Raw genomic sequence first — 27743 nt, forward strand, 5'->3', positions numbered from 1 at the left:
GGACCCCTCAGAGGTGCTCTGGTTGGTGGTCTTCAACCTCTCTGGCCGACAGACAATAGGCGGAAGTTAAGTCTGCAAAACTTAATGCGGAGAAGACGTAAAGAGTTTCTGACAATCCAGGAACTACGATCAAAAGGTGGGGAGGGAATGGTGTTGGCCAAGAGGATCAGACCTGACAAAAGGCAAGGAGGGCCCCTATTTAGAGCAGCCCAAGATTCATAGCCAGGGAAGAAATTAAGGCCGAGGTGCTGAGATGGGAGGATGAGGACTAGCAGCTTGAAACGGGGGCTGTCTTGCCAGAAAAGAGAAGATGGAAAAAGGAATCAGCCCTGGGCGCGAGTCCAATTCCTGGCAGCTATGTCAATACTTCCTGCTGCAGTTGATTGTATAACTACTTCCCAGGTAGGAGCTGGAAGGGCTGAATGTGGGTGCTAATGATGCTTTGTGGCCACTTCGCTGTCCAAAGTTCCCTTGCGATTTCTTCTTATAAGCCTCGGGTCTTGGCTGCTGTTCCTTCCCGGCTGACAGTGCTCGGCTCTACCGGCAGTGATGTGGCGGGCAGGGCTGGGTCTGTGGCTGGTGGGGCTGGCGTTCGCCACTGCAGTCATCCCAGGTAAATCTGAGCACAGGGAAAGGCCTCTGGGCTGGGCTGGGCTGGGCTGGGGTGGGCTGGCACCACCGAGGAGTTCAGGGGTAGAGGAGGAAAACTCTGGCTAAGCGGGCTGCGGGAAGAAGCCCGGCTTCAGATTTACAGGGAGGGCTGATCCTGTTGGATGGCTGCCTGTTACACCCTGTCTAGTTTGAGACAGGCAAAGGAGCAAGTGCTCCTCAGTTCTGCAAGGATGTGGAAAGGTAGGACGTGGGCCACGCATGGTCCATAAGGTTTTTTTGTGGCTTCCCACTTTCACCGGGCAGATCTTTCCTGAGTGGATCCCTTTTCGTTTCTCCTGCCCCTTGATCGGATCTTTGAGCAGGCTGGCTGGAAAAGTTCTGCCTGCTCTGAAGCTCCGTCAGGGACGATACCAACCAAGAAGTTAAACTTCTCGGGCAGTGGCGTTCCTCGGCCCTCGCCCACCTTTGCAAAGGAAAAGCCAATTAGCTTTGCTAGGCTGGAAATCTGGCCGGCCAGCACTGTTCTGCCCAGGTGTTTCTTCAATCAGATGGAAGGGGGGAAATAAAGAGGGAATTTACTTTTTAAGGTTAAAATGGAACCTGTGGCTGTGTTCATGCAGACACTCACCTGGGTCCTGAACTGACCTCCTTTACTCCAGTTGCAGAAAATAAAGGGATATGTGCAAATCTCCGAAGTCAGTGACGCAAGAACGCTCTCTTTTAAGGCTTCCAAACACTCAGCACTTCTATCAAACATGGCTAAGCCAATGTTTACATGACAGGTTCAACCTGTTTACTGAATTAACCCATTTTGTAGATTTGCCTAAAACACCGGACCTTAAACTTACCCACAAGCCTGAGTTTGCAGAATGCACTTAGCTCCCCCGGCTAACAAGGTTAATGCTAATCAGATTTGTCCTGCTAAAGTTCTCTGCAATTAGTTCATTATGTGAATCCAGACTTGTAGCTACAGTTGGCATTTAATTTTGGGTGCAATAAATCACCTCCTCCCCCGCCCCCCCCAAGGCTTTCCTTTAGTACTGTATAAGAAAATAATATCGCTTTCAAGAATTTCACACGATTCAGTTAGTGAAGCAATCAAACAGGGATTCTGGTTTATTTATACATTTGATTTTTATCAGGGTTATCCCTCAGTGTTGGGGAAACAGCAAGTATTTGGTGATCATGGAAGCCAGAATGGAGTTACTTACAGAAAGATGCTATATGCAGTTATTCTATCAGCAGGATTCAGCAAACATCTGTGCAGGGACATCTGTGGGCCGGGGAGGAGGGACGTCAAAATGGCAGTGACATGTGTAAGAAGAGGCAGTGCTTTGACTGTATGCTTGCAGCCACCATCTTGACTTTTTTGACCCCCTCCCCCGCAGACATTCTTGAAAAAAAGGGAAAAACCATCCAGCTGTGCATGCTAGCCAATTTCCCAGCTGGGCAACCTTAGTGCTTTTGCAAATAATTGAAGTAAAGTGGATTTACTCCTGGCAGGGTTGTGAGGGCACCAACGGTAGTGTTTAAATTTAATTTGAAAAAGTCTCAGAGGTATCTCTGTCGTCCACCTCCGCTAAGAAAGTTTGGCTGTCATTTTTTCTGACCAGGATTGCGCTGTCCACAGTCTGAGCAGAGAGAAATGCCTGAAACTTTTGCTCCGTGCATTTCGCTACCCTCTTCCTGTTTTCCCTGGTTGAATATTTGACTGTTATCTTATCAGGGCAGGGAACTGACCTCTTATATATTATCAAAAGTGCCCTTGTGTATCATCAACTGTGCAATTAATTAGCATTTAATTTTGCATGATGGGGCTCAATTGTTAAATAAATCTAATCTTGACGTTTGCTTGCGAGCAGGAGCCGAGGAAAACTTTCCAGACTTCGGTTTAGCACAACCCTAATTAAGAAAGGAACAAATTTTTGATGGATCAGGGCCAAAGTTTTCTTGCTCCTTCTCCAGCAATATCCCAAGTGCAAACTCCAAAGTACAAATGAAAACTACAAACTGTTTTTCTCTCCAATTCTTCCTCCATACCCGCCCCCTGAAAATTCAGGTGCGCTGCCTTCCAGTCCTTTCCTTGTGGAATTATAATGTTCAGCAGCTGATGGGGAAGATGGGACATGTAGTCCAATACATTTGGGAGGCATCCACTAGGGCAGGGTTTCTCAACCTTGGAAACTTGAAGCTGTGTGGACTTCAACTCCCAGAACTCCCCAGCCACACATGCTGACTAGGGGATTCTGGGAGTTCAGGTCCACACATCTTTAAGTCGCCAAGGTTGAGAAACACTGCCCTAGGGCAAAGCTAGACTAGGTGATCTGGCAAAGATGGTCAGGTGAGGATCCAGTGTTAGATTTTTGGGGAGGTGATCCATAGTGGGTGGCACCCCCTTACACTTTTGATTCCCACAATTTCTGGGATCAAGGGTCAAGAGGAAGGACAGACCCAGTGGTCCCCAGTTCACTGTCTCTTAGTGTTCCCATTTGTAAAATGGGAATATTAGTTGAGGTGTCCACAGGCTATGGTGAAAAATGTCAGGTGGTGGCCGAAATAATGCGATCAACCTCTGCCTGGTTGTTATGTGTGTCAAGATGACAGCCACGGAGGGCAGGGTTTAATTTGTACTAGCGAGGCAGCCATCTTGACTTTTTTGACCACCCCCCATGGAGACCCTGGATTCCAACCAATGGGTGGTTCTTTGTCTCTGGCCAGACTGCAGAACCCTAATCAAGAAATCCACAAAAGATGAGTTCTTGCAGTACTGAACATTTGCACATTTATCCCTGCTAAGTGGGAAAGACACACACCACGAGTGCAAGCACAGGGTTGCCCTGAGCATAACTTGAGCTTGGAATTTATTTTCAGCTCCTGAACTGATACCAAGCCCTGTTCCCAGTCATTGATTTATTTGATTTATTTATTTGTTTAGATTTATATAGCCGCCCATCTCACGGAGGCGACTCCGGGCGGCTCACAACAACGAAACACAACAGCGGGAACAATAAAAATGTAAATAAACGCCCCCCTCTCTTCCCTGATTTTACTGTTTCGCTTTGATTGCCAGATGCGAACGTGTGTTTGTTTTTAACCGCGTGGTAAATGCCCGGAAGCTGATGCTCATTACCTGCGGCCGTCCGTAAAGATAACACGGGCAGATCTAACAGGAGGTGCGTTTCGGTAACGGCCTGGCGAGGTCTGAGTCTGTGTGAGTGTCCCGATAGCCCGATCTCGATGAGGTGGTGGGAGCTGCGGGTCCTGGGGCTTGACTGCAAACACAGAAGTACGTTTGATTCTGTAGGGAATGGTTAGACTTTGCTTCTGTCCCTCAAGCTTCTGCTGACATAGGAAGGTCAGTTAAAGAAACCGCTTTTGCAACTAGGAATCTTATAAAAGTGATAAGGTGCTAAGCATAGAAAAGCTATGCTGATCGTAAAGGGACATTTTTAACAGTTTGCAGAGGTGCAAAAGGAAATGGAAAGATGTGGTTCAGCTAAAGGCCAAATGTCTTGCTTCAGAGCTCCTAGACACATTTCCTGAGCATGCACGAACTTTTGCACCTGCTCTTGCTTCTAACCACACTATGCAACCACATCCTTTGCGCGATTTGGGCAAGCAACAATGCCTTATATGAGGAACCCCTGGAGCAAGTGAGGACTAGAAACTTAACTATTGGTTTATGCTGCTTAAGCTAATGTTTTGACAGCCTTGGAAGGCGGGTACACTTGTGTGTGTGACCCTCCTCCTAGATGCTTCCAGATGACAAAAAGGTATAAAAGCTGTTGTAAACTGTTCTGGGTGTGGCTGTTCTCTCTCTTTTCTCTGCCAGCCGGACAGAGAGTGGTCCACCCTGCTTTTCTCTTGGCCAACAATAAAAGCTGAACTTCCTTTGGAAAAACCTCGGTCTAGAGTCTCATCTGAACTTATGGATTCTGGGCTAGAAAAACCTTACAATTCTGTGATCAAATGTAGATCACGGATTTGAACATAAAACTCTCAGAAGGCTCAGTAAGACCTGTGCAAAAAAACCTTGGTCCAGTCGAGTCGATGCTGTTCCCACCTTACAGGATGGTAGATCCAGTCCAGGAGATGAACAGTTAGCACCATGCCGCCTGCGTTTTCTGCTAAAACATTTTGCTTTACGTTGTTCAGCTATTAAACTATGCTTATATTCATTTTATTGTAGGGTTTATCTAACTTACTGTCTTGGGGGCTGCTTAAAGTCTAGGGGGACTGGGGCAGGTTGGACATTGCTGTTAAATAAAAATAAAGTTTTCATCTGACCTGGATCTACAGATACTGGCTGATCTATTCTCTGCCTGCAATCAGTTACAGCAGTCACGACAATTTTAAGATGGGTGGACTTCAACTCCCAGAATTCCCCAGCCAGTATCTCCCAGGGGGATTCTGGGAGTTGAAGTCCTCCCATCCTAAAATTGCCGAGGAAACACTGATTTACAGCAACTCTAAGGATCAACGACCTAAGATGGCATGCCTCTCTCTTGCCCGTTAAGGAAAAATAAACTCAGTGTTGGTGCTAATCCCTTTCTCCCTCCTGTCTTCCAAGTGGAAGAGGAGAAACCATCGTTCTGGAATCAACGGGCACAAAAGGCCATTCAGAAAGCCATCCGTCTGCCATTCCGCCAATACCAGGCCAAGAACCTCATCATCTTTCTGGGAGATGGTGAGTAGTTACTACAGGGTGAAGCCTGACCGGTCTGGAGAAGCTCCTGAATCAGAATTGTGCTTTTCTCTTTCTTCATGGGGAATTACTGTAGCCTCCAAGCCAGTGTTTCTCAACCTTGGCCACTTGAAGATGTGTGGACTTCATCTCCCAGAATTCCCCAGCCGGCATGCCGGCTGGGGAATTCTGGGAGATGAAGTCCACACATTGCAATGGTTGAGAAACACTGGCTTAGGGGATGCCTTCACCTGGTATCTTCCCCCTTCATCCTGGCTTGTGGGACCGGTAGAAATCCCGCAGCCGGTGCTGGCAAGTGAAAGAAAAACACGAACGATAAAGCCAAATCTTTTCCGTAGCACCACCTCCTGTAACTGTAGTCTGCCTCTGAGGCCCGCGCTGGGAAAAAGCCATCTCCCCGCCTTGCAAGTCAGAGTAACAGAACACGCATTAATTTTAAATGAAGCTTTATTAAAAATCAGGACGGAGAAGATGGGAAACTTTTCCCTTTCGCATTAAGCAGTTGCCCGTGAAAACCATCCCTCTTGGAGAAAATCACCCTGTAACGCTGCTAAAAATCTTGGCCGGAGATTTAGAAAAAGTCCCCCCACCCCGAAGGCCATGAAGGGCAGGGAAAATGGCTCCGCAGAGCATGCACCCGTTGACCAGCTTGTTCAGGAGGATTACGATGTAATGTGGTTCCACGCAGTATAAGAAACAAATGCAATTCACTGAGCATGTGCAGAAAGCACAAAAATCTAGAGATCGTAATCCCTGAGACATTAAAGCATTTAATGAAAGCATAAAGTCCTGATCGAGAGTCCTAGCTTAGCTTGTTTTCCTATGTACCAGGGTTTCTCAATCTCAGCAACTTTAAGAGGTGTGGACTTCAACTCCCAGAATTCCCCAGCCAGCATTCTGTAAGATGTCTGGACGTCAACCCCAGAATTCTGGAGTTGCTGGCTGGAGAATTCTGGGAGTTGAAGTCCACCTATCTTAAAGTTGCTGAGGTTGAGAAACAGTGGCTTGGAGACTTAAACAGCTCCTCGAGGACTCTCCAGCCCCACCTCTGAAGGGAAGGTCCACTAATGGACTGGCCCCTGCCTGCAGTCAGAAGCGCTGGCTGTGACTCTCCAGGTGTAGCTGGAGAGATCGGAACCCGCTGCTGATTTATTACCTCCCAAAGCTGCTTCTGATCGACTGTGCAGGTGGTGCAAATGTAAGAGGGCTGCAGTGCTGGTCTGTGCAGTAGAAACAGAGGAAGGCCAGGACCGGTGACGTCCTTCCAAGTCACCTTCCGTGCTCTGGGGTGACCAGGTGACCGCCACGCGAGTTGGAGCCTCGGCATTTGTAGGCACCAGTGGGGCAAAAAAAATTTTTTTTCCTAGAGGGAACGGTGGTTGCGGACTGAGGTAGGATCTCATTCAGCCATGCAGGTTTTCTCATGCTGAGTTGGTCTCCCTGGCAGGGATGGGCATTCCCACCATCACCGCTACCCGCATCCTGAAGGGGCAGATGCAAAACCCGCCACTTCCTGAAACACCTCTAAGCATGGACATGTTTCCGTATGTGGCTCTCTCCAAGGTAGGAACTGCTTGGACTCGGAGCTCTGAGCTGGATTTCCTAGCTGACAGGCCCTCTGTCTTTCCCTGCCCCCAAGGGCTCCTGAGACGCTGGGCAGTCGTTCAACAGGTGAAGCCTGTTCACAGGGTTGCAGTTGGGAGGAGTCCTCACCTCTTCCACGCCCCTTGCTCTTGGGCCCAGCATCTCAAAACCGAGGAACCTCCAGGACCGTCGGGGGGGGGGGGGGAGGTAGCGCTCAGAGAAGATGAGCAGGGGTTGCAGGGACAGATTCAAGGCAGATCCAAACCCTTCCTGTGGCGTTATGTAGAGAAGTTGTTGGATGCCAGCCTGCAGTCTGGGTCAGGCACAGAGCTGTTAACAGTCGTAGTCAGCTGTTGCAATCATCATGTCCAACCGGTTTGTATTCTGAAATCCTTCTGAGCCCATGAAGCTGGCACACAGCTGGCTCGAACAGGGTCTGCTGGAAACAGCTGGCTGGGCCTCTTGTAGCCAACAGCAGGGTGGGTCTTCCCTTTCTCCCCCCTGTCCCCTCCCTCCACAAGCTGATCTGAGCACGGGAATACGAAGACTTGGGACCTTCTTCCAGGTGTGTCTCTTGCTTCCTGCAGACCTACAACGTGGACCGACAAGTGCCCGACAGCGCGGGAACCGCCACTGCCTACCTCTGTGGGGTGAAGGGCAACTTTCAAACCATTGGCGTGAGTGCCGCTGCCCGGTATAATCAGTGCAATACAACAGCGGGCAACGAAGTCATTTCTGTCCTGAAGCGGGCTCAGATGGCTGGTAAGGACCGAGAGGAGAGGACGTGGGGAACTTGTGGGTTCGTGGGCTCAGAATAAAAGAAGGGCACAGAACCTGGTGCACGGAAGAGCTACATCTGGGACAGGAGGCCCATGATACGGGAGCGCACCCGTCAAAAAAGCCTGCCCATCCATCTGTCCGTCCGTCCATCCAATTTATAGCCAAGGACTTTGGACAAGAGTTGACCCAACTCAGGGGTTTCATGTAAATGTTAAACAGGAGGGGTGAGAGTGTTGAGTCTTGTGGCACCCCACAAGTGAGGGAGCATGATCTCCCCCCCATTACCGCCAACTGAAACCAGCCCCAAAGAAAGATAGGGAAACACTGTAAAATGGTCCCCCCCCAAACCTTACAGCTGGTGCTGTGATTGCATAAACGGGTATCTTTTGTTTTGGTTATTCTAATTTTATTTTTAAACTGATTTATGACTTGATTGCAATCGAAATAGCGTATATCCCCCGTACATCGTTGAACTGTGTTTGCCCTTTGGTCGATCCCTGGTCCAGTTTCAACAGACCCTTTCAGAACTTTTCTTAACTCTTTTGGATTTTACCAGCCTGAATAGCTTGGTGTCACCCACAAACTTCGCCAACTCACTGCTTACCCCTAAATCAAGAGCGTTTATAAACGGGTTAAAGCTGTCTCAACCCAGATTCTTGCGGCTCTGCCTCTTCCCCAGTTTTCTTTATGTACAACACTTACTTATCACCGCCTCTCATGAAAAGGCTCAGATGACCCTTAAACATTTCCCTGGTATTAAATTTAATATCTTTTTTCAGTTGCAACCACTTAATTGCACAGCTCCAGAACATAGCAGGGCTCCTTCAGCATAGAGAGAAATCAGTCCGCGTCTGCATTCACACAATGCCTTGAACTTGGTTACTGAGTTAACCCATTTTTCTGGGTTTCTGCCATACATCGAGGCCTAAATGAACCCAATGGGCTGCATTCATCTGGCTTATGGAATCAGAAAAATAATGGCCAGGGAGATCAGGTGGCCCCTGAGAACTCCTCGCAATGGGGCAGCTGTTTTGGGGGCCTTTGAGATATTTTGATTTTAGTGGTAATGGAGTTTTGTACCTCAGTGGATGGCTTCAGGGATTTTGTTTCATGCGGTTTAACTGCGGTGAACAGCTTTGAGTCTGTAAAGTGGGTCCTATACCAGCAAGAGTCCTTATAATCCTCATTATATTAAGGATGTATTAATAGACATTTATATTATTAATCGTAATATCTGACCAGGTTCATTAGGTGGGATAAACCCAGCCCGTGTTTGCCAGGCGCCGTTTCTCAAATGTCAGAGCAAAGAGGAAAACTGGCCCTCCAATTTTGAAATTCCACTTTTGCTTTACTCATCCACGTTTGGTTTGAATGCTTGTCCCAACTTTGTGTGAGATGGGCGGTTATATAAATATGATACATACATACAAAGTATCTTAATGCATCATTTTCATGTAGCCTTTAGGGCAGTGTTTCTCCACCTGGGCAGCTTTCAGACGTGTGGACTTCAACTCCCAGAATTCCCCAGCCAGCATGGCTGGCTGGGGAATTCTGGGAGTTGAAGTCCACACATCTGAAAGCTGCCCAGGTGGAGAAAGACTGCTTTAGGGTGCCATTCGGTTTCTTTCGCACACACCCCCTTTGAGTGCCACTCCCTTTCAGGCTGATGGCTCGATGGCCCTTCCTCCTCCATTTCTTCCTCAATCGCAGGAAAGTCGGTGGGGATTGTGACCACCACGCGAGTCCAGCATGCCTCCCCGGCCGGCAACTATGCCCACGTTGTGAACCGAAACTGGTATAGCGATGCTGCCATGCCTAAACCAGCGCTTGCAGGCGGCTGCAAGGATATCGCGGTGCAGCTCATTGAAAACGTGGACCTCACGGTAGGTTGGAGGAGCAGAAACCCACGTGGCCTCGTCGGCAGACCCATCCTGCCAGCTTCTCGAGAGCCCGCAGCTTCTGTAGCTGCTCCGAAGATGGCCTTCACGGCCCATCTTTAACCTGGTTAGGAGAATCACCCATTTTCTGGGTTTGCTCTGTACCTTGAACCATAAACTAACCAGACAAAGATGAATTCACGCACCTTGCTGAACCACAAGACGATTAACCAGGTTTAGGGCATGGTGACAGGCATTTGACAGAAGCCGCCGTGAAGCCAGGCACATTGTGACGTCATTGCACGCAGGATGCCAGTGACATCCTCTGCATCGTTGGCATGATGAAGCCAGGAGGCACGTTCAACTGTTTGCTCCCACCACGGACTTCCTTGGGGAGGGAGCGATGTGCCGAATGGAGCTGGTGGTAACAGGAGCATTTCCTTCACCCCGCCAATTTCTACTCCTAATTTTATTCTGATTACTGAATCCTTTATACGTTGCCTCTTAAAATGGAAATGAGTTCAGGGTGGCCACAGGAAAGAGAAGTTTCACTGTAAAATAATTGGATCGGATCATTATTTCATCTGTCTTAGGGTGGTCAAAGGCTGAATCTTCAGCCTCCTATGATTGCCTGCTTATTTTCTGGCAGGAAGCAAATCTTATTAAGCCTTGAGAAAGAATGAGTGGATCATGAAAGGGTATCTCTATCAACTCCACTTCCATGAGAGGTTATAGCTTCCTTGCTGATCCCCTGAAGTCCTTGATCTCTGCAAGGGGTAGTAAAAATCCTCTCTGAGTTTCAGTCAACTCCTGGTGCCTTTATGGACACATCCGGAGTTGTTTAAGATGGGCCGGCATACAAATCTTTTAAATAAATAAAAATAAAAAATAAAATCCATGTCATTTGCCCTTGTCTTCTCCTGGAATGCTTTTGGGCTTCCCAGTCTGGCCATCAGCCCAGAGATTTCCTGGTGGTCCCCTTTCTTGGCCTAAACAGATCTAACCCTTCCATGCTCAGGCAAGATCAAACAGATGCTGAGAAACCTCCGAACCTTGAACCTGCATAAAATCCCACAAAGCACCCTGCTGGTTCCCTAACTCCATCCTTAGAAACCTTGCGGAAGAGAGGAATTTTCAAAGCCCATCGAAAATCTGGAAGGGTGGATGTGGTGGGAAGCAAATTATGGGCCTGCTGTCCATGGATGGCCTGTGGGTTAGGAAGCAGGACCTCAGATGGGGACCTTGAGGCTTGTACCCCTGTTCCCCCTGGGTGAAGGTGCTCCTCCAGGTAATGGTTAGGACTTGGTGGCCAGGTTCAGCACTTTTGAGTTGAGCGTGTCCTCCTAGAGCAGTGTTTCTCAACCTTGGCAACTTGAAGATGTGTGGACTTCAACTCCCAGAATTCCCCAGCCAGCATGGCTGGTTGGGGAATTCTGGGAGTTGAAGTCCACACATCTTCAAGTTGCCAAGGTTGAGAAACACTGCTCTAGAGGGAAGCAGAGGAGTAATTCTGGGTGTCTTTCCTGATCAGCTGGCTACCCCAATGCATTCCCCAAGGAGACGTGGTTGCCCACCTCAAGATTTCACCAAAGAGCAAAAATGTACCTCTTCCACCAAGCCAATAGTTCTAAATCATTTTAATGAGGTTGATTTTGATGTTGACTCCATCAACTGTATTCTCATTTCTGTTTTTCCTAATTGTTTCAAGCCACCTTGAGAACACTGTATAAGTAGAAAGGGGAGTATGCATTCAATGGTAACATCACCCAACTTCCCCCTCACCAAAACCGCTGATTGTGCTGTACAAAGAACTCCACGCAAACTCCAGGTCCTTGGGTTTTATCCTTACTAACTTTCTGCTGGGTGCACCGTGGCAAATCATGTTTTCTGCATGCTGTCCTCTCCTTGGCAGGTGGTCCTGGGTGGGGGCAGGAAATATATGACTCCTAAGGGCACCCCAGACCCTGAGTACCCCACCAGCAGTGCAGCCAACGGGACCCGTAACGATAACAGAAACCTTATTGAGGAATGGCTGAAAGCTTTTCCAGTGAGTATATTTTTTTTTTCCTGCTGAACCATCTGCCTCTTTTCCAATCTGGTGCCCTCCATTTACCCCACAATTCTCAAGATTCCCAGCCAGCCTAGGAGGATAGGAGTTGTCCGACACACCCAGGAGATGGTCCGGTTCAGAGCAATGGCGAATTATATCCCACTGCACTTGATATGGTGGGAAAAAGTACATAGCAGTGTTTCTCAACCTCGGCAGGTTTAAGATGTGTGGACTTCAACTCCCAGAATTCCCCAGCCAGCATGCTGGCTGGGGAATTCTGGGAGTTGGAGTCCACACATCTTAAAGTTGCCAAGGTTGAGAAACACTGTTGTATAACATGAACCCTAGTTTTGTGTGGAAGGGCACATGTGTTTTTGGACTTGTGAATGGCTGACATTCTGTGCCCAGATGGTGCAAACCCTCTGCCGAAACCCATAAACGTGCCCCAATATGCATGACTCAAGGATGTAGCCAGGGTCAACCGGGGGGGGGGCACATGGGATATAAAGCATGCATCGAGCCCCATGCTTTGCACCAACCTGAGAACGCCTCTTGGGTTACAACCGCCTCTCCCTTGTTCCCCAGCGTGGGGATCTGCAGCACACAGCAAAAAATCGAGGTCTGCAAAGGGATCTTTTCTCTTGACCCTCAAAATCCCACCGTCACCCCACAGCATGGAGGAATGGGACCCCATATTTTGCCTGTAGTATTTAGCCTGGGACAGGGGTGTCCACAAGGTCTAATTGAAAAAGTCATGATGGTTGCAGGTAGAGCTTTGATTGCACCGTCACAGGCGCCATGGTGACTTTTTTGACCCTACCCTGCAGACACCCTGGGCTGCAAATGGCCTTTCTCTTACCGGCCTCTGGATTTCTGTCCTAGGGCAGGAAGTACGTCTGGAACCGAGCCGAGCTATTGAAAGCTGTCACTGACCCGACGGTGGAGCGCCTCATGGGTAAAGGGTTCAAAACACTCATCATCCCGCCCGCGTATGTGTGTCTGCCATTGATTTTGGTCTCTAAACATAGGTTACCCTCTTATTTGCAGGGAGTGGCTTGGGTTGGAAAGCCACTAAGGCCAGTTTACAGATGGTGGAGAAGCCAGTGCCAGGCTGCTCACAGGCGTGCGTAAGGGTGTGTGTGTAAGAGATTACATGGGAATTCCCTGTCCAGCTCAAGCAGGAAGGTTTTAAACAGCAGAATTCTGACTTGCAGTTTCCCCACATCCCCAAAATTGCACATTAAAAAAAGAGTTGCATTTGTTTATGCTGACTGAGTAAGAGAAGGCTGTTCAAGATCACCTCCCATCAGCTCGTTCTCCCATCTGGGTTCGCATCATAGATTGAACCATAAAATAAGCAACCTGGCTGGGTTTGCCCTTCATGTGGAAGCCACCCAAAAGCTAACGGAGGTTATCGCCAGGCAAGCTTTGCGTGTCCTATGCATGCAACCGCCATGTCTTTATCTGGCTTCGTTACACATGTGGGGTGAATGCAGCCCCTGTGTGGTTTGGACTCTGAAGGCTGCAGGGCCCTGAGCTTCAGCCAAGGTCCCTCTTGGCCTGCACCGCTGGCCTGAAGGCCCTTCCAACCTTTCTTGCTTTTCTCAGGCCTCTTTGAACCAGGAGACATGAAGTACGAGCTGAACCGGGACAACAGCACTGACCCATCTCTGGCCGAGATGACCGAAGTGGCCATCAACTTGCTCAGTTCCAACCCCAAAGGCTTCTATCTCTTTGTTGAAGATAAGTCATCTTGGTTCTTGATCGCATTGATCCCCACTATGATGAGCGAGACCTTCTTCTCGGGCCCCTGGTCTTGCAAGAGAGACAACTGAAGGAGGAACCAATAGCAGAGAAGGGTCTTTTGTGGGGAACGAGTACCTATCTTCACATCAGATGAATAACCTGGTCAGGGAAAGCTGTGAACAGAGGCATTCACACAACCGTGGAGTCCTTGGGGTTCTCTGGGCTTGGTTGTTTTCTTGCAGATGTTTCGTTACCCAGCTAGGTAACATCTTCAGTGCTAAAAAGGAGAGGGGTTTGTTCTCTGTCCATATTTTGGGTTGTATGTGTGGAAGTGCTATAGCTTCTAGGCGTTGCATTACAATCTCTGCTATGAGTCCTGAGAGTGGTGATCCCATGGGTGAGCTTCTGATTTGTTGGTATATTTGTCCGTCAAACTGAAAACAGGTGGTGAGGCAGAGGTTGATGAGGTCCATGATTCGGGGTGTTTCAATCTGGGTGTATTTGGTTAGGTCGGGTGTGTTGTGTAGTACTGCTGATATGGATTCTTTCGCTAGTTCTGGGTTTATGGGCGTAAAGAGTGCTATGACATCGAACGAGACCATGATTTCATCTTCATCTATGTGTACATCTTTGATTTTCTGGAGGCACTGTACTGAGGAGTTGATGGAATATTTGCTCTTCTCTGTGAGATGTCCAAGCTTTTTTGTCAGTTCTTTTGCTATGTTATATGTTGGAGTCCCTGATACAAAAGATACAATTGGTCGAAGAGGTATGTCAGGCTTAAAAATACACAAGCCTGACATACCTCTCCAACCAACTGTTCTTCAACAATTTTTGTACAACCCAAAGTATGGATCCGGTATGTAGATGACACCTTTGTTATAATAAAAAAGGAACAACTAGAGAAGACACATGAAACCATCAACAACATCTTCAAAGGAATAAAATTCACCACAGAGGAGGAAAACAGCAACACGCTACCCTTCCTGGATATCCTCATCTGCAGAGGAAACAGCAGCAAATTAGAAACCCAAGTTTATCAGAAGACAACCCACACTAATCAAGTACTCCATGACCAAAGTAACAACCCAACTGCCCACAAGAGGAGCTGGGTAAGGACATTATTCAAACGAGTACAAACGCAACCCAGAACAGCAGAAAAGGGAAATAGACCACCGATACATCTTCCAACAAAATGGATATCCACGCAACTTTATCCAAAAGTACCTGGCCACTCAATCTACTACAACACAACCAACACAAGCTATGAAAAGGATCACACTGCCCATACATCAGAGACATCTCAGAAACTACCCACAGACTACTACAACCACATGGCATCTCCATAGCACACAAACCAGCCAAAGCCCTCCAAAACATCTTAAGCAAACCAAAAGACCCAGTAGCCCAAGAAGAAAAAACAGGAGCCATCTACAACATACAGCGTAAGGACTGTAACAAACACTACGTAGGATGGACAGGCAGAAGGCTGGCAGAGCACACCCATGAACACCAACTAGCAGTCAGAAGAGACGATGGAAACTCCTTAACCTCACAACACATGGACAGACTCAACCATAGTTTCAACTGGGAAACTGTCAGCATCTTAGACCAAGCTAAATCCAAAAATGCAAGGGAATTCCTGGAAGCTTGGTATTCAGACAAGGCAGCCATCAACAGGCACATAGAGATAAACCACGTTTACACACCATTCAAAAGAGACAATAACAAGGAAACAAAAGACCAGAACATCTCCTCACCAGCAATCATCACCCAGATAAGCAGAGATTAACACCAAGATTATCACCACACATACAATCAAGCAGTAAACAATACCTTAATCAAGGAACTACCAAAGGGAAAAAATAAAACCAAACCCCCACCCCCATCAGCACTGGCAAGGCAGGCCATAGCGGATAAAGAGAGAGCAAACCCCATCCCATTCCAGCACTGAAGATGTGACCTAGCCAGGTAATGAAACATCTGCAAGAAAACAACCAAGCCCAGAGAACCCCAAGGACTCCACAGTTCAGCCCTGAGCTACACAGATTCGCTTCTATTGATTCACACAAGCAGATAAGCTTGTGGACAATGCTTTGGGGGTTTAGCATTTTGGGTGCCCCTCCTACCCCCAGTCGCTTCTATTAGTTTACAGGTCCGTGTCTTGTGGCCACTCCGAAAATGGGTGAATTCAGTTATGAGTTCAAACATGCTGTGTGAATGCAGCCTTTCCATTCAGAGGAGGTAGGGAGTGTGTAGAGAGGAAGACAAGCCAACAGGGTGAAGAGGGTTCATTTCTGATTCCTGTGGTGGAATCTGTTGGTTGAATAGTCTGTGTTGTTCTTTTCTTTGCACGAGGCAAGATTGACTTAGGGCATCACGAAGGTATTGCTAAGCGAGCCCTGACGGAGGCGATTGAGTTTGATAAAGCCATCCAGCGAGCCGGGGAGTTGACTCAGGAAGATGACACTCTGACTGTTGTGACCGCTGACCACTCCCACGTCTTCAGCTTCGGAGGCTACACTCTCCGGGGGACCTCCATTTATGGTATAGCATGGGGTTCATCCACACAGTGGTATGAGTTGGGTAGGCTTGTGGACAGGAGGATCTGAAGAGGATGGTTGACCATCAAGCAGGTCATGAGACCTGCAGTTGCAGCCACTCTAGCTTATTGGGGAATCTATGGGTCAGGAAAGATCAGGACACAGGGGTACAAACCATGAAGGCTCTTGTACAACAGAACTGGGTAAAATCTCTAATAGTCTGGGGCAGTGTCCCTCAACCTTAGCAACTTTAAGATGTGTGGACTTCAAGATGCAGTCCACACATCTTAAAGTTGCCAAGGTTGAGAAACACTGGTCTAGGGAGCTGTTCAAAAGTGCCTGGGCTGGCCTAGGTCATCTGGAAGAGGAAGATACCACAACTGTCCTCCTACATCTCATGGTGTCCCTTCCCTCCAGCATCTTCTGCCTGTAGCAACCTTCTCATGGGTTACCCTTGGAGATAACCTGGAGCTCAATGAACTAAGGGTGTGATTCAGGAGGAGGCAGATAATACATGTATTTTTGGATTACCCTCCCCAAGCTGAAAGAAAGGGGCCACCTGCTCTACTCAAACTAGCCAGCAGGCCAATTCCCCATTGTGGGCACTGTAGTCCGAGAGACCTAGAAGCCAACAGATTGGAAAATGTTGCTCAGAAGTTCTACTTCTTCCTTCCAGGGTTGGCACCTGAAAAGGCAGCGGATGGCAAGTCATACACCTCTATTGTTTATGGCAACGGGCCAGGCTTCCAGGTCTCCAAAGAAGGCCGACCGAACGTAAACATAGAAGAAAGTGGTAAGGCTGAGACAGGAGCCAAATGGGGTGGGTGGTAAAAGCCGTGATGGCTGGATGCAGGAAGACCCCCGCACCCTGAATCCCCAGCTGCTGTAGCCATAATCCTGAACTGGGTCAATCTGTGTTTCTCATCACGCTTCCATCCAGATGACCCTAGGGGCTGGGAATGATAGGAGTTATAGTCCAGTCTGCTTGGAAAACACTGTATTGGGGAACACCACCTTTGAGTAAGAACAGGATTAGGATGAAGCAGTTGCAGCCAATATTAAAAACTCTTTGGAGCAGTGTCTCTCAACCTTGGCAGCTTTAAGATGGGTGGACTTCAACTCCCAGAATTCCCCAGGCTGGCTGGGGAATTCTGGGAGTTGAAGTCTACCCATCTTAAAGCTGCCAAGGTTGAGAGACACTGCTCTGAAGTGACTACACAGTTGAGAATATAGCAACAATGCAGAAATACTTTGCTATTCCCTTTCCCCAGGATTTCCCCCCCAGACTTTCTCATCTAGTTTAACACTCCTGGGATCTCCTCATGGTCTCCCTTCTGAGCATTAATGAGACCAGACCCAGCTTTGCTTTGAGCACCAGGAGATGCTGCCGAGGTGGAATTAAAGCTGGGGGGGGGGGGGCAACTGCATCAATCACTGATTTAGGCAGGGCTGTTTGCAGAGTGGGGTCAAAGTCAAGGTGGCCACCATGATAATATGATTGAAACTCTGCTTGTGTTTTACAACACCCCTGTGCTCACTAACCCTGTTTTGAGCCAGGAGTAGCAGCAAGGGTGGCAGGCGCTTCGTTTGACCCCAGGGAGGCAACGGTGCCGAGTTCATGTCACGCTCTCCCTCCTTTTTAGTTGCTTCGTTTTCCAAAAGGTCTCTCCGGCCCATCTAATGCCTCTGGTCCTCTCCTCTCCCCAGAGAACAACACGTACCACCAGCAGGCTGCCGTGCCCCTTGTCTCAGAGACCCATGGGGGTGAGGACGTGGCCATCATGGCCAAGGGACCTATGGCCCACCTCTTCCACGGGGTGCAGGAACAATCGTACATCGCTCACGTCATGGCCTACGCCGCCGGCTTGGAGCCCTACACGCCGAAGAAGTTGTCCGGTGGCAACTCTGCAGCTGCGCCCAAGTCCAGCATTGCGGGTCTCCTCCTGGTTCCTCTGCTCCTGTGGATCTGCTAGTCCTGCTCTGGACCATCCTGGGCACATCCCTCGCCTCCTCCTCCTCCTCCTCCCCCATCTGGATCGAGCTCCCCTCTCAACCTCTTCTAGTTTCTAGGGCCTTTTCTCCACCTTAATATCCGAGAACAGCTTCTAACTTTTCCTGTTATTCAAGAACTGTGCCTACCACAAAATTTAGGGGCTTCTCTTCCGGTGGAGACTGCCCCACCTTTGGTCTTCTTTTGGAAGACCTTTTAATACAGTGCTTGGCCTGGCAAGGGGGCAAGAGCAGATTTAGCCCTGTCTCGGTTCCCAGGGAGGTGGCAAGGTTTCCTAGGCCTCTCTTCCTAACCACCCAGTTTTTTATTTTACTGTTTTTATTTCCTCGTTTGCCCGTCTCGTTTTCATCCCCGGATTGCGAGCCGTCCAGACTTTGCTTTAAGACGGGTAAACGTTTGAAATAAATAAAACGAACGGCGGCACCGACACAACCACGAAGACGGTGGCGTCGTGTTGCAAGCGTGCCGCTGATCCCTCGGGGTTGCAACGTCGTGCGCAAGTACGTAAAGCACCGAATTTGCAGCACCGTGCTGTAACGCGCATTTCATCCCCTGCTCTCCAGCCCCTGCTGCCCCCCTTTTGATACCCGTGCCTGGTTTGATGATCACGGAATGCAAGATGCTCCGTGGCCCGGGTACAAAATAGGAAAAAACCCGGTTTCGGCCTTTTTTAATTTGACGTCATCAGCAGCAGGTAAAAATACAATGCGACATTTCTGTACAAAGGGCTGCTGCGGCCCGCTGGCCAGACAGCTCCTCCGCTGGCCAGGAGTGTGGGTGGGTGTGGGTGTGGGTGTGTACGTGCAGTTGCCTGGCTGAACTTGAGTTTGGCCTCCCTTCTCTACCCCTGCACCCAAGGGATGGGTTGGACTACAATTCCCAGAATTCGCAGGTGGTTATGGAGTCTAGGAGTTCTCGTCCAACCCAGGTTGGGGAAGAAGCCAGCATACATCTCTAGCCTTCTTTCCCCTTCAAACCACCCCTGAGCCCACACTGGTCACACCACGTAGATTCTGGCTATTTCAGCTAAAGCCTGGAGCCATCTTTCTGGAAGCAAGACCTCTTTAGGATGCCAATCTGAAAACCAGCCCTCTTAGGTTCAGAGGGCATTTCGCCATCCAGGCTCTTGCTTTGTAGCATTATCCAAATCCCACCTCTTATGCATTTTGTCTTCAGCCAATTCTCACATGCGTATCTCTCAGGGGTGTCCCCCGGGGGGTCAAAAAAGTCAAGACGGTGGCCACCATCATGGGATTGGAACCTTGGTTGTTTTTTTAAGGGCACCACAGATCTCCCTGGTAGCTCTACCTTCTAGGGCAGTGTTGTCCAAACTTGGCCACTTTAAGATGAGTGGACTCCAACTCCCAGAATTCCCCAGCCAGCTTGGCTGGCTGGGGAATTCTGGGAGTTGAAGTCCACTCATCTTAAAGTGGCCAAGTTTGGACAACACTGTTCTAGGGGAATGTCACGTTTGCTGCCCGACCAAAAACACGCATCTCACTAGTGACTGAACAGGGTGCAAAGGTTGTGTAAGGCAGAGTAAGCCCACAGTCCCTGGGAAAAATCAACTCTTCTCCCTCCACCAACCCCCCCCCCCCAAAAATCTAAAACGTGGGGCATCCCCTTCTTTGCAGGCAAAGCCCACGTATGAGGAGAAAAGAAATCTGGGCGATCTAGAAAGAGCCTGTGGCCCAGGCTATGATGGCTTTGCAGAAAGAAGAGATGGTGCTGAACTGCGGACTATGCTTGGGGCTCGCTCTGGATGCGTCTGTCAGAGTTACGTGGCCAGAGCTGATCAGACAGGCTGGCACCAGCCCGTGATGGTGGGGAAGCAAACGAGTCGCGTTCTGAGCAAGGAACCCCCCAGAGAAAGTGTGCTTGTGTGGTTAAACCAGGCCTTGTTTGAGCGATAGGACAATTTGTGCTTCTCTGTTCAACGTACTCTCTCCAGAACTACAAATCCAGTTTCTTGGGCACAGGTGGCAGAAATGGCCAACTGGTGGGGATGCGGGGGGGAGAGGGGGGTGAATCACTGCTCTGCTCAGGGACATTGATTTGAGGGACACGGTGACCATAAACTGCTCACAGAAATTCCAGTTCTACAATATACATGAATAAAAGTCTAATGCACCATCCTGGCTGTCAAGGGAGATAATTCAAGAGCGTGCAGTGAGTACAGCTAAAAAAATAAAATTAAAAAGAAAAAGCTTCACAGCAAAATGGGCTATTTATAAAACGCCAGTGTGTTCCATCTGATTTTTTTTTTTTTTAAATGAAAACACCGAGAGGACAAGCGAAAATGTTACAGGATGCATCAACTGGCTTTGGAACTGAAGCTGCGTTAGCACAATAAACTAGAATAGCCAAGGAGCGAAAAAGTCTGGGTCTGGGGGCAAAGTGGAAAAGCTCGGGCATGGCCCAGAGGAATGGCAGAAAAACGTCATTTTAGAAGGAGAACGAAGAGGCTCCTTTTATGACCTGAGTGACTGTACAGATGGGAAGAGATCACAGCAACTGTGTAAGAGAAGGACTGGTGTTACCTATTTATACCGTGGAGCCCCAAAGACCTGGGGTGGGGGGGCGGTTGGCAGGTGTGGGCATATCTCTGGAGCCAGGGCCACCTCAGGTTTCGGAGGTCTTTTCTCCTCTCCCTCTGCCCGGCCTGGACAAGAGTGATGCCAGCTGGCGCCTTGGCAGGGGCTGGCTCCAGGCAGGGGCAGGACAGGTTGGCGTTTCACCAGACGGAGCACTTGTGGGTTGGGTTCATGGGGGAGTCCTTAGGACAGTGGAAGACACGTCCAAACTCCTCAAATTGGGAGACGCTGCCCAGCACCCTGCAGAGGGGAGAGGAAAGGCCCCACTGAGCAAGAGGAGAAAAGCCAAGATTACAGAGATAAACTAATATTGTAGGAGGAGCGCCGTGTCAGTCTACGGGAGCCCAAAACCAGGAGGAGCATGGGGTGCTTTTTCCAATTCCCCATCAGATTCAGAGGCTTAAGCATTTGGGGACTTCGGCTCATCAAACAAGTGTTTTTGGCCCGCTCCCGTGGCTTCCCCCAAGGAGGAGGCACAGTGAAACCACAAAATGCTAAACCAGGGTTTCTCAGCCATCGGCAGCTTTAAAATGGGTGGACTTCAACTCCGAGAGTTTGCAGTCTGTTGTTGGGGACTACAGTCCAACCTGTTTGAATTGCTCCAGGGAGGGAAGACAGGCTGGGAGGGGCCCTGCAGTGCTGTTACTGGGGACAGCAGATCCTCCGCGGATAATCCCCAGAGAAGTGACCATCTCTGCCCCAGTCTGAACCTTCGATGCCCCCACTAGTACCCACCTGTAATGTTCGGGAGCATGTTTGTCAGTCAGCACCTGCAAGTAGATGGACTGTGAGCGCCGTTTAATGCACCAGTTCTGCAGGGAAGAAGGGAGACGCGTTGAAGTGAGTCTCAGAGCATGTTACAAAGAGGTTATCGAAAGTTAGGCACCTAACCTTAAACTAAGTCTAACCCTCAGCCTAAACTTAAGTATAAACCTAAGCCAAGCCTAAGATTAAACTTAAGCCTAGTCCTACACTTCAACCTGACCCTAAACTAAGTCTAAACCTGAACTAAGCCTAAATCTAGCCTCAAGTACTAAGGCTAATTAAGTATTTTAGCTTGTCTTGTATGCCAATGATCCTGTCTTCCCTGTTTCTTAGGGTGGCTGATGACTATGTAAGGTTTTTATCTGAATAAAAGATTTCCTACGCCCACTTCTGGTCTATTAATCCTTGGTGCTTTGTATGTCCCAGTAGTTGGTGCAGAAGTTTGGAAAAAGTTAGGATTGCAAAGGACCCTCCACTCCCAGTTCTATTCCAGTGTTTCTCAACCTTGGCCACTTTAAGATGTGTGGACTTCAATTCCCAGAATTCCCCAGCCAGCCATGCTGGCTAGGGAATTCTGGGAGTTGAAGTCCAGACATCTTAAAGTGGCCAAGGTTGAGAAACATTGCTATGGATGCTCAACGGGAGCGTTTTTCACATTTCCAAGTGATTTTGCCCCAAACAGATGAAACTTTTTCTGCCCCAAATGGATGAAAAATCAGTTTTTTTCATAGCACAGGCCCCTGACTCAGTCCTGGGCACTACCAGCCCACAATCCTCAACCCCCCAGTCTGTGAGAGATGGGGTCAATTTTTAGCTCTTCCCAGCCGCTGCAGAAAGCGTCATTCCCTTGGCTATTTTTTTAAATATATCTTCTCAGATGGGAAAAACTGTTTAAATACCCACCACTGCGAGTGGGTGGTGCAAAGCCACGTGGACGGAACTGGAGAGCTTAGCCAGACCCACAACTTTCTGCCTTTCTTCCAGGTGGCCACAGGGCAGCGGGGAGATGATCACAACGAATGGGGCAGAAAGGAAATTCAGGGGGGGAAAGGGAGATTTGCGTCCTATGAAATCTCCCTCTTTTGCTTGCAATACATGAAGAATGGAGAGGGGGTTAGTAACAACTTTGAGGCTGTTTGGGCTAAAACTAACTCCCTCTATTCCCCTGTCAACTGGTTCCACTGAATTCTCGCCCCAAGCAAAAAATCGAGGGCGGCTCTCCCTTGAAATGCAAACTAAGATTTTATCCTGCCAGTCTGGGACCCCAAAGGCTCTGGGCAGCGTTGTTTCCGCAAGAGGGACATTACCTGAGCAAAAGCGATGAAAAAAAGTTGCTCGTGGGTGTATTTCAGCCACAGCAGCGGGTTTTCCGGGCCATGTTCCCGCACCCATTTCTGATACGCCTGCAAGAGAAAATTGCATCCTGCAAGATGATGGACACGCTCCGCTTTACGGTGGAAGGAAGGGGTCAGGGTGTGCATGGGGTGTGGGTGTGCATCAAGGCCTGGGTGCACGGCAGGATTGTGGTTGCGATGCTGTGCCCACCGCCTTGTCGGGAGTGACCCTCACCCCCTGCAGACACCCCTGGAAGGGATGGGAGAGCATAACTGAAGGAGGATTTAATATTGCTTAAGACGTGTAAGACGGTGACCAGGGCCTTTAAAGATCTTTAAAAGCTGACCCCCTAGTTAAGTCCTGCGACTGGCCATCTGGAACGTGGGAAGAATTTTTGCCTCTCCAGTTCATCTGCGCTGCTCCAAAGATACAGAACTAGACCTATAATGGACTTGCCGGTTGACTTTTCCAGACGAGGGTTTCCAACCAGCCGCCCTCCGTGCTGCAACTCCTCCCCTCCGCCCAATCCCCAGAGCTGAGGGTCAACTGGCCGAGACCCCTCACCCTTTTCTTTACACGCTTGTCAGCAGAAACAAAGCAAAAGAACCCATCTCCTTGCAAGCAAAAACCAAGCAGACAAGGGAAAAACAGCTTGATTGTTTTTGCTTTTACTTGGTATTTCGTTAATTAAAAAAAATAATCAGTTAAAAAAAGTCAAGATGGCCGCTGCAATGGTGTGATTGAAGCCCTCCTCCTGCTTTGACTGCACTGTTGCAGCTGCCATCTTGACTTTTTTGACCATACTGTGCAGACACCCGATTATCTGGATGAGGCACAGTCTGAAGTGGTATAGCCCTCTGGCCTTTTACGTTGGTAGCACAAAGATCTCCTCAAGGCCCCTTTTCCTCCAACTGTAAGAAGTATGAGAAAGCAGGGCCACAGGAGGCAACTTCAGGGGTGTCCTCGAGGTGGGGCGAGACCCCATCAGAGGTCGTGGTCCACCTTCAAGGTCTTAAGAGTTTTCCTGTTATTTCAGAGCACTGAAAATGATGCTTCTGAGGTCCAAGTACTGCTGCTTCTCATGGGGCAAGGCAGAAAGGCTACTAGGGGAGGCACCAGGGGTCCAAAAAGTCAAAATGGCAGCCAACTGAAGAGACAGGGCTTCAATCTTGTGGCTGTGGCCACCATCTTGACTTTTTGGCCCCCCACCCCACCCCAGTGAATACCCTGGGTGCTATCCTTCATGACCCAGAAGCACTCAGCATCAGGTTGGAGGAAGGCAGGTGCAGTCAGAGCCAAGGTTTCCCTCCCTGGAGTGGCCTTTTGGGGCACAAGCAACCCCCCCCCCCCAGTTCTCTGCCAGCCATGCTGGGCTGGGTGGGTGGGCATGGCATGGCTCAGTGAGGGAGGGGTGAGAGTTGCTTTTCCCCAGAGGAATTTTGGAGAATTATTATTGGTTGTGTTTTTCATTCTGTTTTTCTTTTAATTGTTAGCTGCCTAATCCTGTATATGAGGGGTGGCCATATAACCTTGTTAAATAAATAAACTCACATAGTAGGCGAGCTTAAGTCCGCCCATGTCTGCAATGTTCTCGCCCAGTGTGTGTTTCCCATTCACCTGCAGGAGGAAGAAGAGGAGGGAAAAAGTCAGATTGTACACCCTTGGACACCTGGGGGCTGCTTCCCATGACACGCTTAAGCTGGTGATGGGTCCACTTTCTAGGTTCACAGGCCAGGGCATGTTAGGTGAAAATGCAGGTGGAGAAATCTGGCCAGGGCAGGTCAGGCCGTCCCTTGAAGGCCTGGTCGAGTTTATTTCATCGGGCATATGAACACCTGCATGAACCCAGCCAATCCTAAATGAACCCACGGGCTGGCTTCTCTAAGCCACAATTCACAAGCATACAAAATGACCAAGCTTAAAACGGGCCATGGTTCACCTGCTGCAGGAATGCAGGTCCTCCGTCTTCAACTCGGCAGCCTGCAAGGCTGTGCGCACCTCAGAATCGCTTCTTAACGAAGGCTCTTTTGAAAGAACGCCCAACCCGTGTTCATAAGGAAAACCCTGGTCAGGCATTTTGCACATGGGGGAAGCTACGCAGCCCCAGCCAAAATGCCACCAGGCAACTCTTGGAGGGAAGGGGGTGCGCTTGGCAGAATGCCTCCCCTGGCCTGGCATCAACCCCACACTGGTGACGAAACGCTCCAGATTGTGTCCATGGCAAAATTGGGCATTGGGCAAAGAGGAAAAACACTCTTTTAAAATTGGAACAGCGAAGGACTGCATGAAGTGATTTCAAGTGCAGGCTGGGGATGAGAAAAAAGGCAAACCATGGCAAAAAAAAAGAGGTTATTGGGGCATTTTTTGGCTGTGATTGGGGATAAATGGGAAACAGCACACCTCACAAACGGATTACAGGTAGTCCTCGTTTAGCGACCACAATTGGGAACAGCAACTCGGTCGTTAAGCGAAGTGGTCGCTAAGTGGAACCATGACTGTGCTTATGACCTGACTTCAGCTGTCCTTTGCTTTACAGACCTGCAAAGGTCGTAAATGTGAGGATGGGTTGCAAAGTTACTTTTTTTTAATCACCATTGTAGCTATGAACAGTTGCTGTACAATTCCAGAAGTCTTTGAAAACCTGGCTGTTCACCCAAGCCCTGGGGTGTGTATAATGGGGTAGAACTCCCCCATTTGTGATGTTTTATGTTTGCTCTGTTGTTGGACTGCGGTCTTGTGATTATCCTGTAGTTATTTCTGTACCGTTTCAATTATTATTTTTTTTTGCGTTCTGCTGTTTTTCTGTTATTTATTGTTGTGAGCTGTCCAGAGTCGGTAGAAATTGGGTGGCCCCCAAATAAAAAATTAAATTAAATTAAGTTAGAAGAAACTAAAATAAAATAATAAAACGTAACACAAAACACAAAAACATAACTGTTCAGGTCCCAACTTCATAGCCAAAATCCAAATGGCCAAATTTGGAAGTTGGACAAATTTCACATCCGGTATTTGAAGGCTGCAATTCAGGGAGGGGGAAGACCCTTCCCCTGTGAGCGAAACGGGTCCGGGCATCCCAGCTCACCCTCTGGTTGTAGACGGTGAAATTGTCATACAGGTTCACAATGCACTCCGCCTTCTTGCGGAACTTGCTGTAGGAGGTGTCTGTCCACCAATTCATCAGGTTACCGTACCGGTCGTACTGCCCGCCTGCAAAGCAAAAGCTTGGGGAAATGACAGCTTCCTCGGGGTCAGCAAAACCAACAAGTTGCTTTCACCCACAGCAGCAGCCGATGAAAGTGTCTGCCTTTTAATAAAATGTGTTAGTTGGAAAAGGCGCTATCAGACTCCTGATTTCTGGCTTCGTAGAACACGGTTCTCCTCCCACAAAATCTGCTTGGGATTAGTGTGTGTGTGTGAAGCATTATTTCTCAGTCTCTCCCTCTTCCTCTTCCAAACGCTGACCTTTGTTGAGTTTTAATCGGATCTTCTCAAAAAAGCCCCCAAAATATAGGTTAGGTTCACTCGACATCCTAAACCTGAAACTTATGGCTTGGGCCACTTTGACTTTTATTTTAAAAAATCTGTTCTCAGCTTACAGAAAGCAGATTTTTGTACCCTGTGGCACACCAGATGCTGGCTTCCCTCTCCCACCACCCCAACCAGCAACTCCGTACTCCCAATGCTAGGATTGTTCTTAAGCCTGTTTAGATAGTACTACTTCGGGGAAGAGCGCTAAGAAGGAGAAGTGAAATGGAGCTGCTGAGGCGCAAGCCAGGGCGTCCAGGGGTGTGCGTGCACGCGTGCGTGAAACTCTGCAAGATGACCAAGGTGTCATTCCTGTCGAAGCCCTGCCCTTATTGTGATGCTGCACCACCCTCTTAAATTGAAGGGCAACCCCGGAGCTCTGGGACGCAGCCTCCCATCCCTTCTTCTTCCCCGGATCCCAGACTGCCCTTCTGCAGAGGAGAGACGTAAAGAGGAAGGAGAGGGATCTCACCCCAGTCATCATAGCCATGCGTCAGCTCGTGCCCGATAATTGTACCGATCCCCCCATAGTTCAAGGACCTGTAGGAGTGAGACAAACATCGTGAGCTGGTCGCGGGGTGGAGAGGAGACTCAGAGGATGGGAATCTGACCCTAAGCCTTGCAAATACGGAACGCCTGAAATTCTCCGAACCCCGGAAACAGGAATGGATGTTCTCAAAATGCTGCAGAATAGATGGCGCCTTCTGTAACCCATAGGCAGGAAGCAAATTCCCCACTAAATCCGGAGAAAGTCAGAAAGAAGATCAAAGGCATTAAGGAAACCCCACGGATAAAGGAAGGCTGAAGGACCCACCGCCAGTCTCCAAGGTTTTCTAACCTAACCCCTTTTGCCTTGCAGTAAACCTGCCTAATGAGATTTGTAAGAATCGAGCTTCCTTGGTTGGGGTTAGGGGGCCTGATAAATCCGTTGCTGGAAGCAAAAAGTAGGAAGGAGTCCAGCGGCATGAGGGTCCCCCCTGCTTCCCAGCAGAATTTTCATTTCAGAAAGAATAAGAAACATGATTCTTCCTCCCCGCCCCAAGAGGTCGAACGCAGATGGCGAAGAACGCCAGGGCTTAAACGAAGAGCCGTTTCCGATACATGACGGGCAAGAGGGCCCACTTCAAATCAGAGCACATCCCTGATTGCACCAGCATTAGAGATGGAGGAGATATTTGATCGTCTGCGTTGCAATGCCAACTTACCTGTTTTTTACATTTCTGAACCAATACTCAAACTGAAAAGTCATTGTCGCTCATTGGATTTGGCAATGCGGCTCATTGCCATTTTTTAAAAAAAGAACCTGCATTACAGAAGATCTGCACAAAAATAGATATATTCTACTATCATACAAGAGAGCAGTTAGAAGAGATCTTCAAGATCATGTTTTCCAAACCCCAGAAAAGTACAGGAATCCATAACTACAGCATGCTCATCTCAGCAGTGTATAAAAATACACTAAATTAGAAAAAAAGTTGTTTGCAAATACTGTATAACACAAATGAAATTACAAATGAAAACAGTGCATACTTAGGGAAGTGTGTCCCAATATTTTTAAACAAAATTCTCAAGTGCAACAAGGCAAAATGAGAAACTAAAATGGATCAGGTCTTGCA

General features: G+C 48.7%; 2 protein-coding genes across 5 annotated transcripts in view; one reads left to right on the forward strand and one right to left on the reverse strand.

Moving 5' to 3' along the window:
• Positions 1 to 504: 504 nt before the first annotated feature.
• On the forward strand, positions 505 to 20115 carry LOC103054965 (intestinal-type alkaline phosphatase). 4 transcript variants are annotated; one of them, XM_025167007.2, is made up of 12 exons: positions 506 to 613; positions 3548 to 3627; positions 5183 to 5299; positions 6725 to 6880; positions 7489 to 7663; positions 9392 to 9564; positions 11471 to 11605; positions 12491 to 12563; positions 13217 to 13351; positions 15710 to 15901; positions 16574 to 16690; positions 17605 to 20115. In XM_025167007.2, exons 1-12 carry the CDS (start codon positions 550 to 552, stop codon positions 17868 to 17870), a joined length of 1683 nt encoding a protein of 560 aa, XP_025022775.1. In that variant the 5' UTR covers positions 506 to 549; the 3' UTR covers positions 17871 to 20115. The 4 variants fall into 4 exon arrangements, with proteins under 4 accessions (XP_015743663.1, XP_025022775.1, XP_025022776.1 ...); XM_025167008.2 differs by lacking the exon at positions 3548 to 3627 and adding an exon at positions 3683 to 3785 and having other exon boundaries at positions 544 to 613; XM_015888177.3 differs by lacking the exon at positions 3548 to 3627 and having other exon boundaries at positions 505 to 613; positions 6765 to 6880.
• A 461-nt stretch (positions 20116 to 20576) lies between these two features.
• The window catches only part of ECEL1 (endothelin converting enzyme like 1), a 41807-nt gene continuing 34640 nt past the window's right edge, over positions 20577 to 27743 (reverse strand). Inside the window, exons 13-18 of the mRNA XM_088131704.1 lie at positions 26600 to 26667; positions 25685 to 25809; positions 24154 to 24219; positions 22575 to 22670; positions 21238 to 21314; positions 20577 to 20742 (exon numbers count right to left, since the gene is read on the reverse strand). Coding sequence (XP_087987830.1) covers positions 20643 to 20742; positions 21238 to 21314; positions 22575 to 22670; positions 24154 to 24219; positions 25685 to 25809; positions 26600 to 26667 — 532 coding nt within the window. The 3' untranslated portion in view covers positions 20577 to 20642. The remainder of the gene's footprint in view (positions 20743 to 21237; positions 21315 to 22574; positions 22671 to 24153; positions 24220 to 25684; positions 25810 to 26599; positions 26668 to 27743) is intronic.

This window comes from Python bivittatus, unplaced genomic scaffold, assembly GCF_059951505.1.
Source record: "Python bivittatus isolate LINGU-HERP-01145 unplaced genomic scaffold, Pbiv_v1 ctg000980_np1212, whole genome shotgun sequence".
Lineage (NCBI taxonomy): Eukaryota > Metazoa > Chordata > Lepidosauria > Squamata > Pythonidae > Python > Python bivittatus.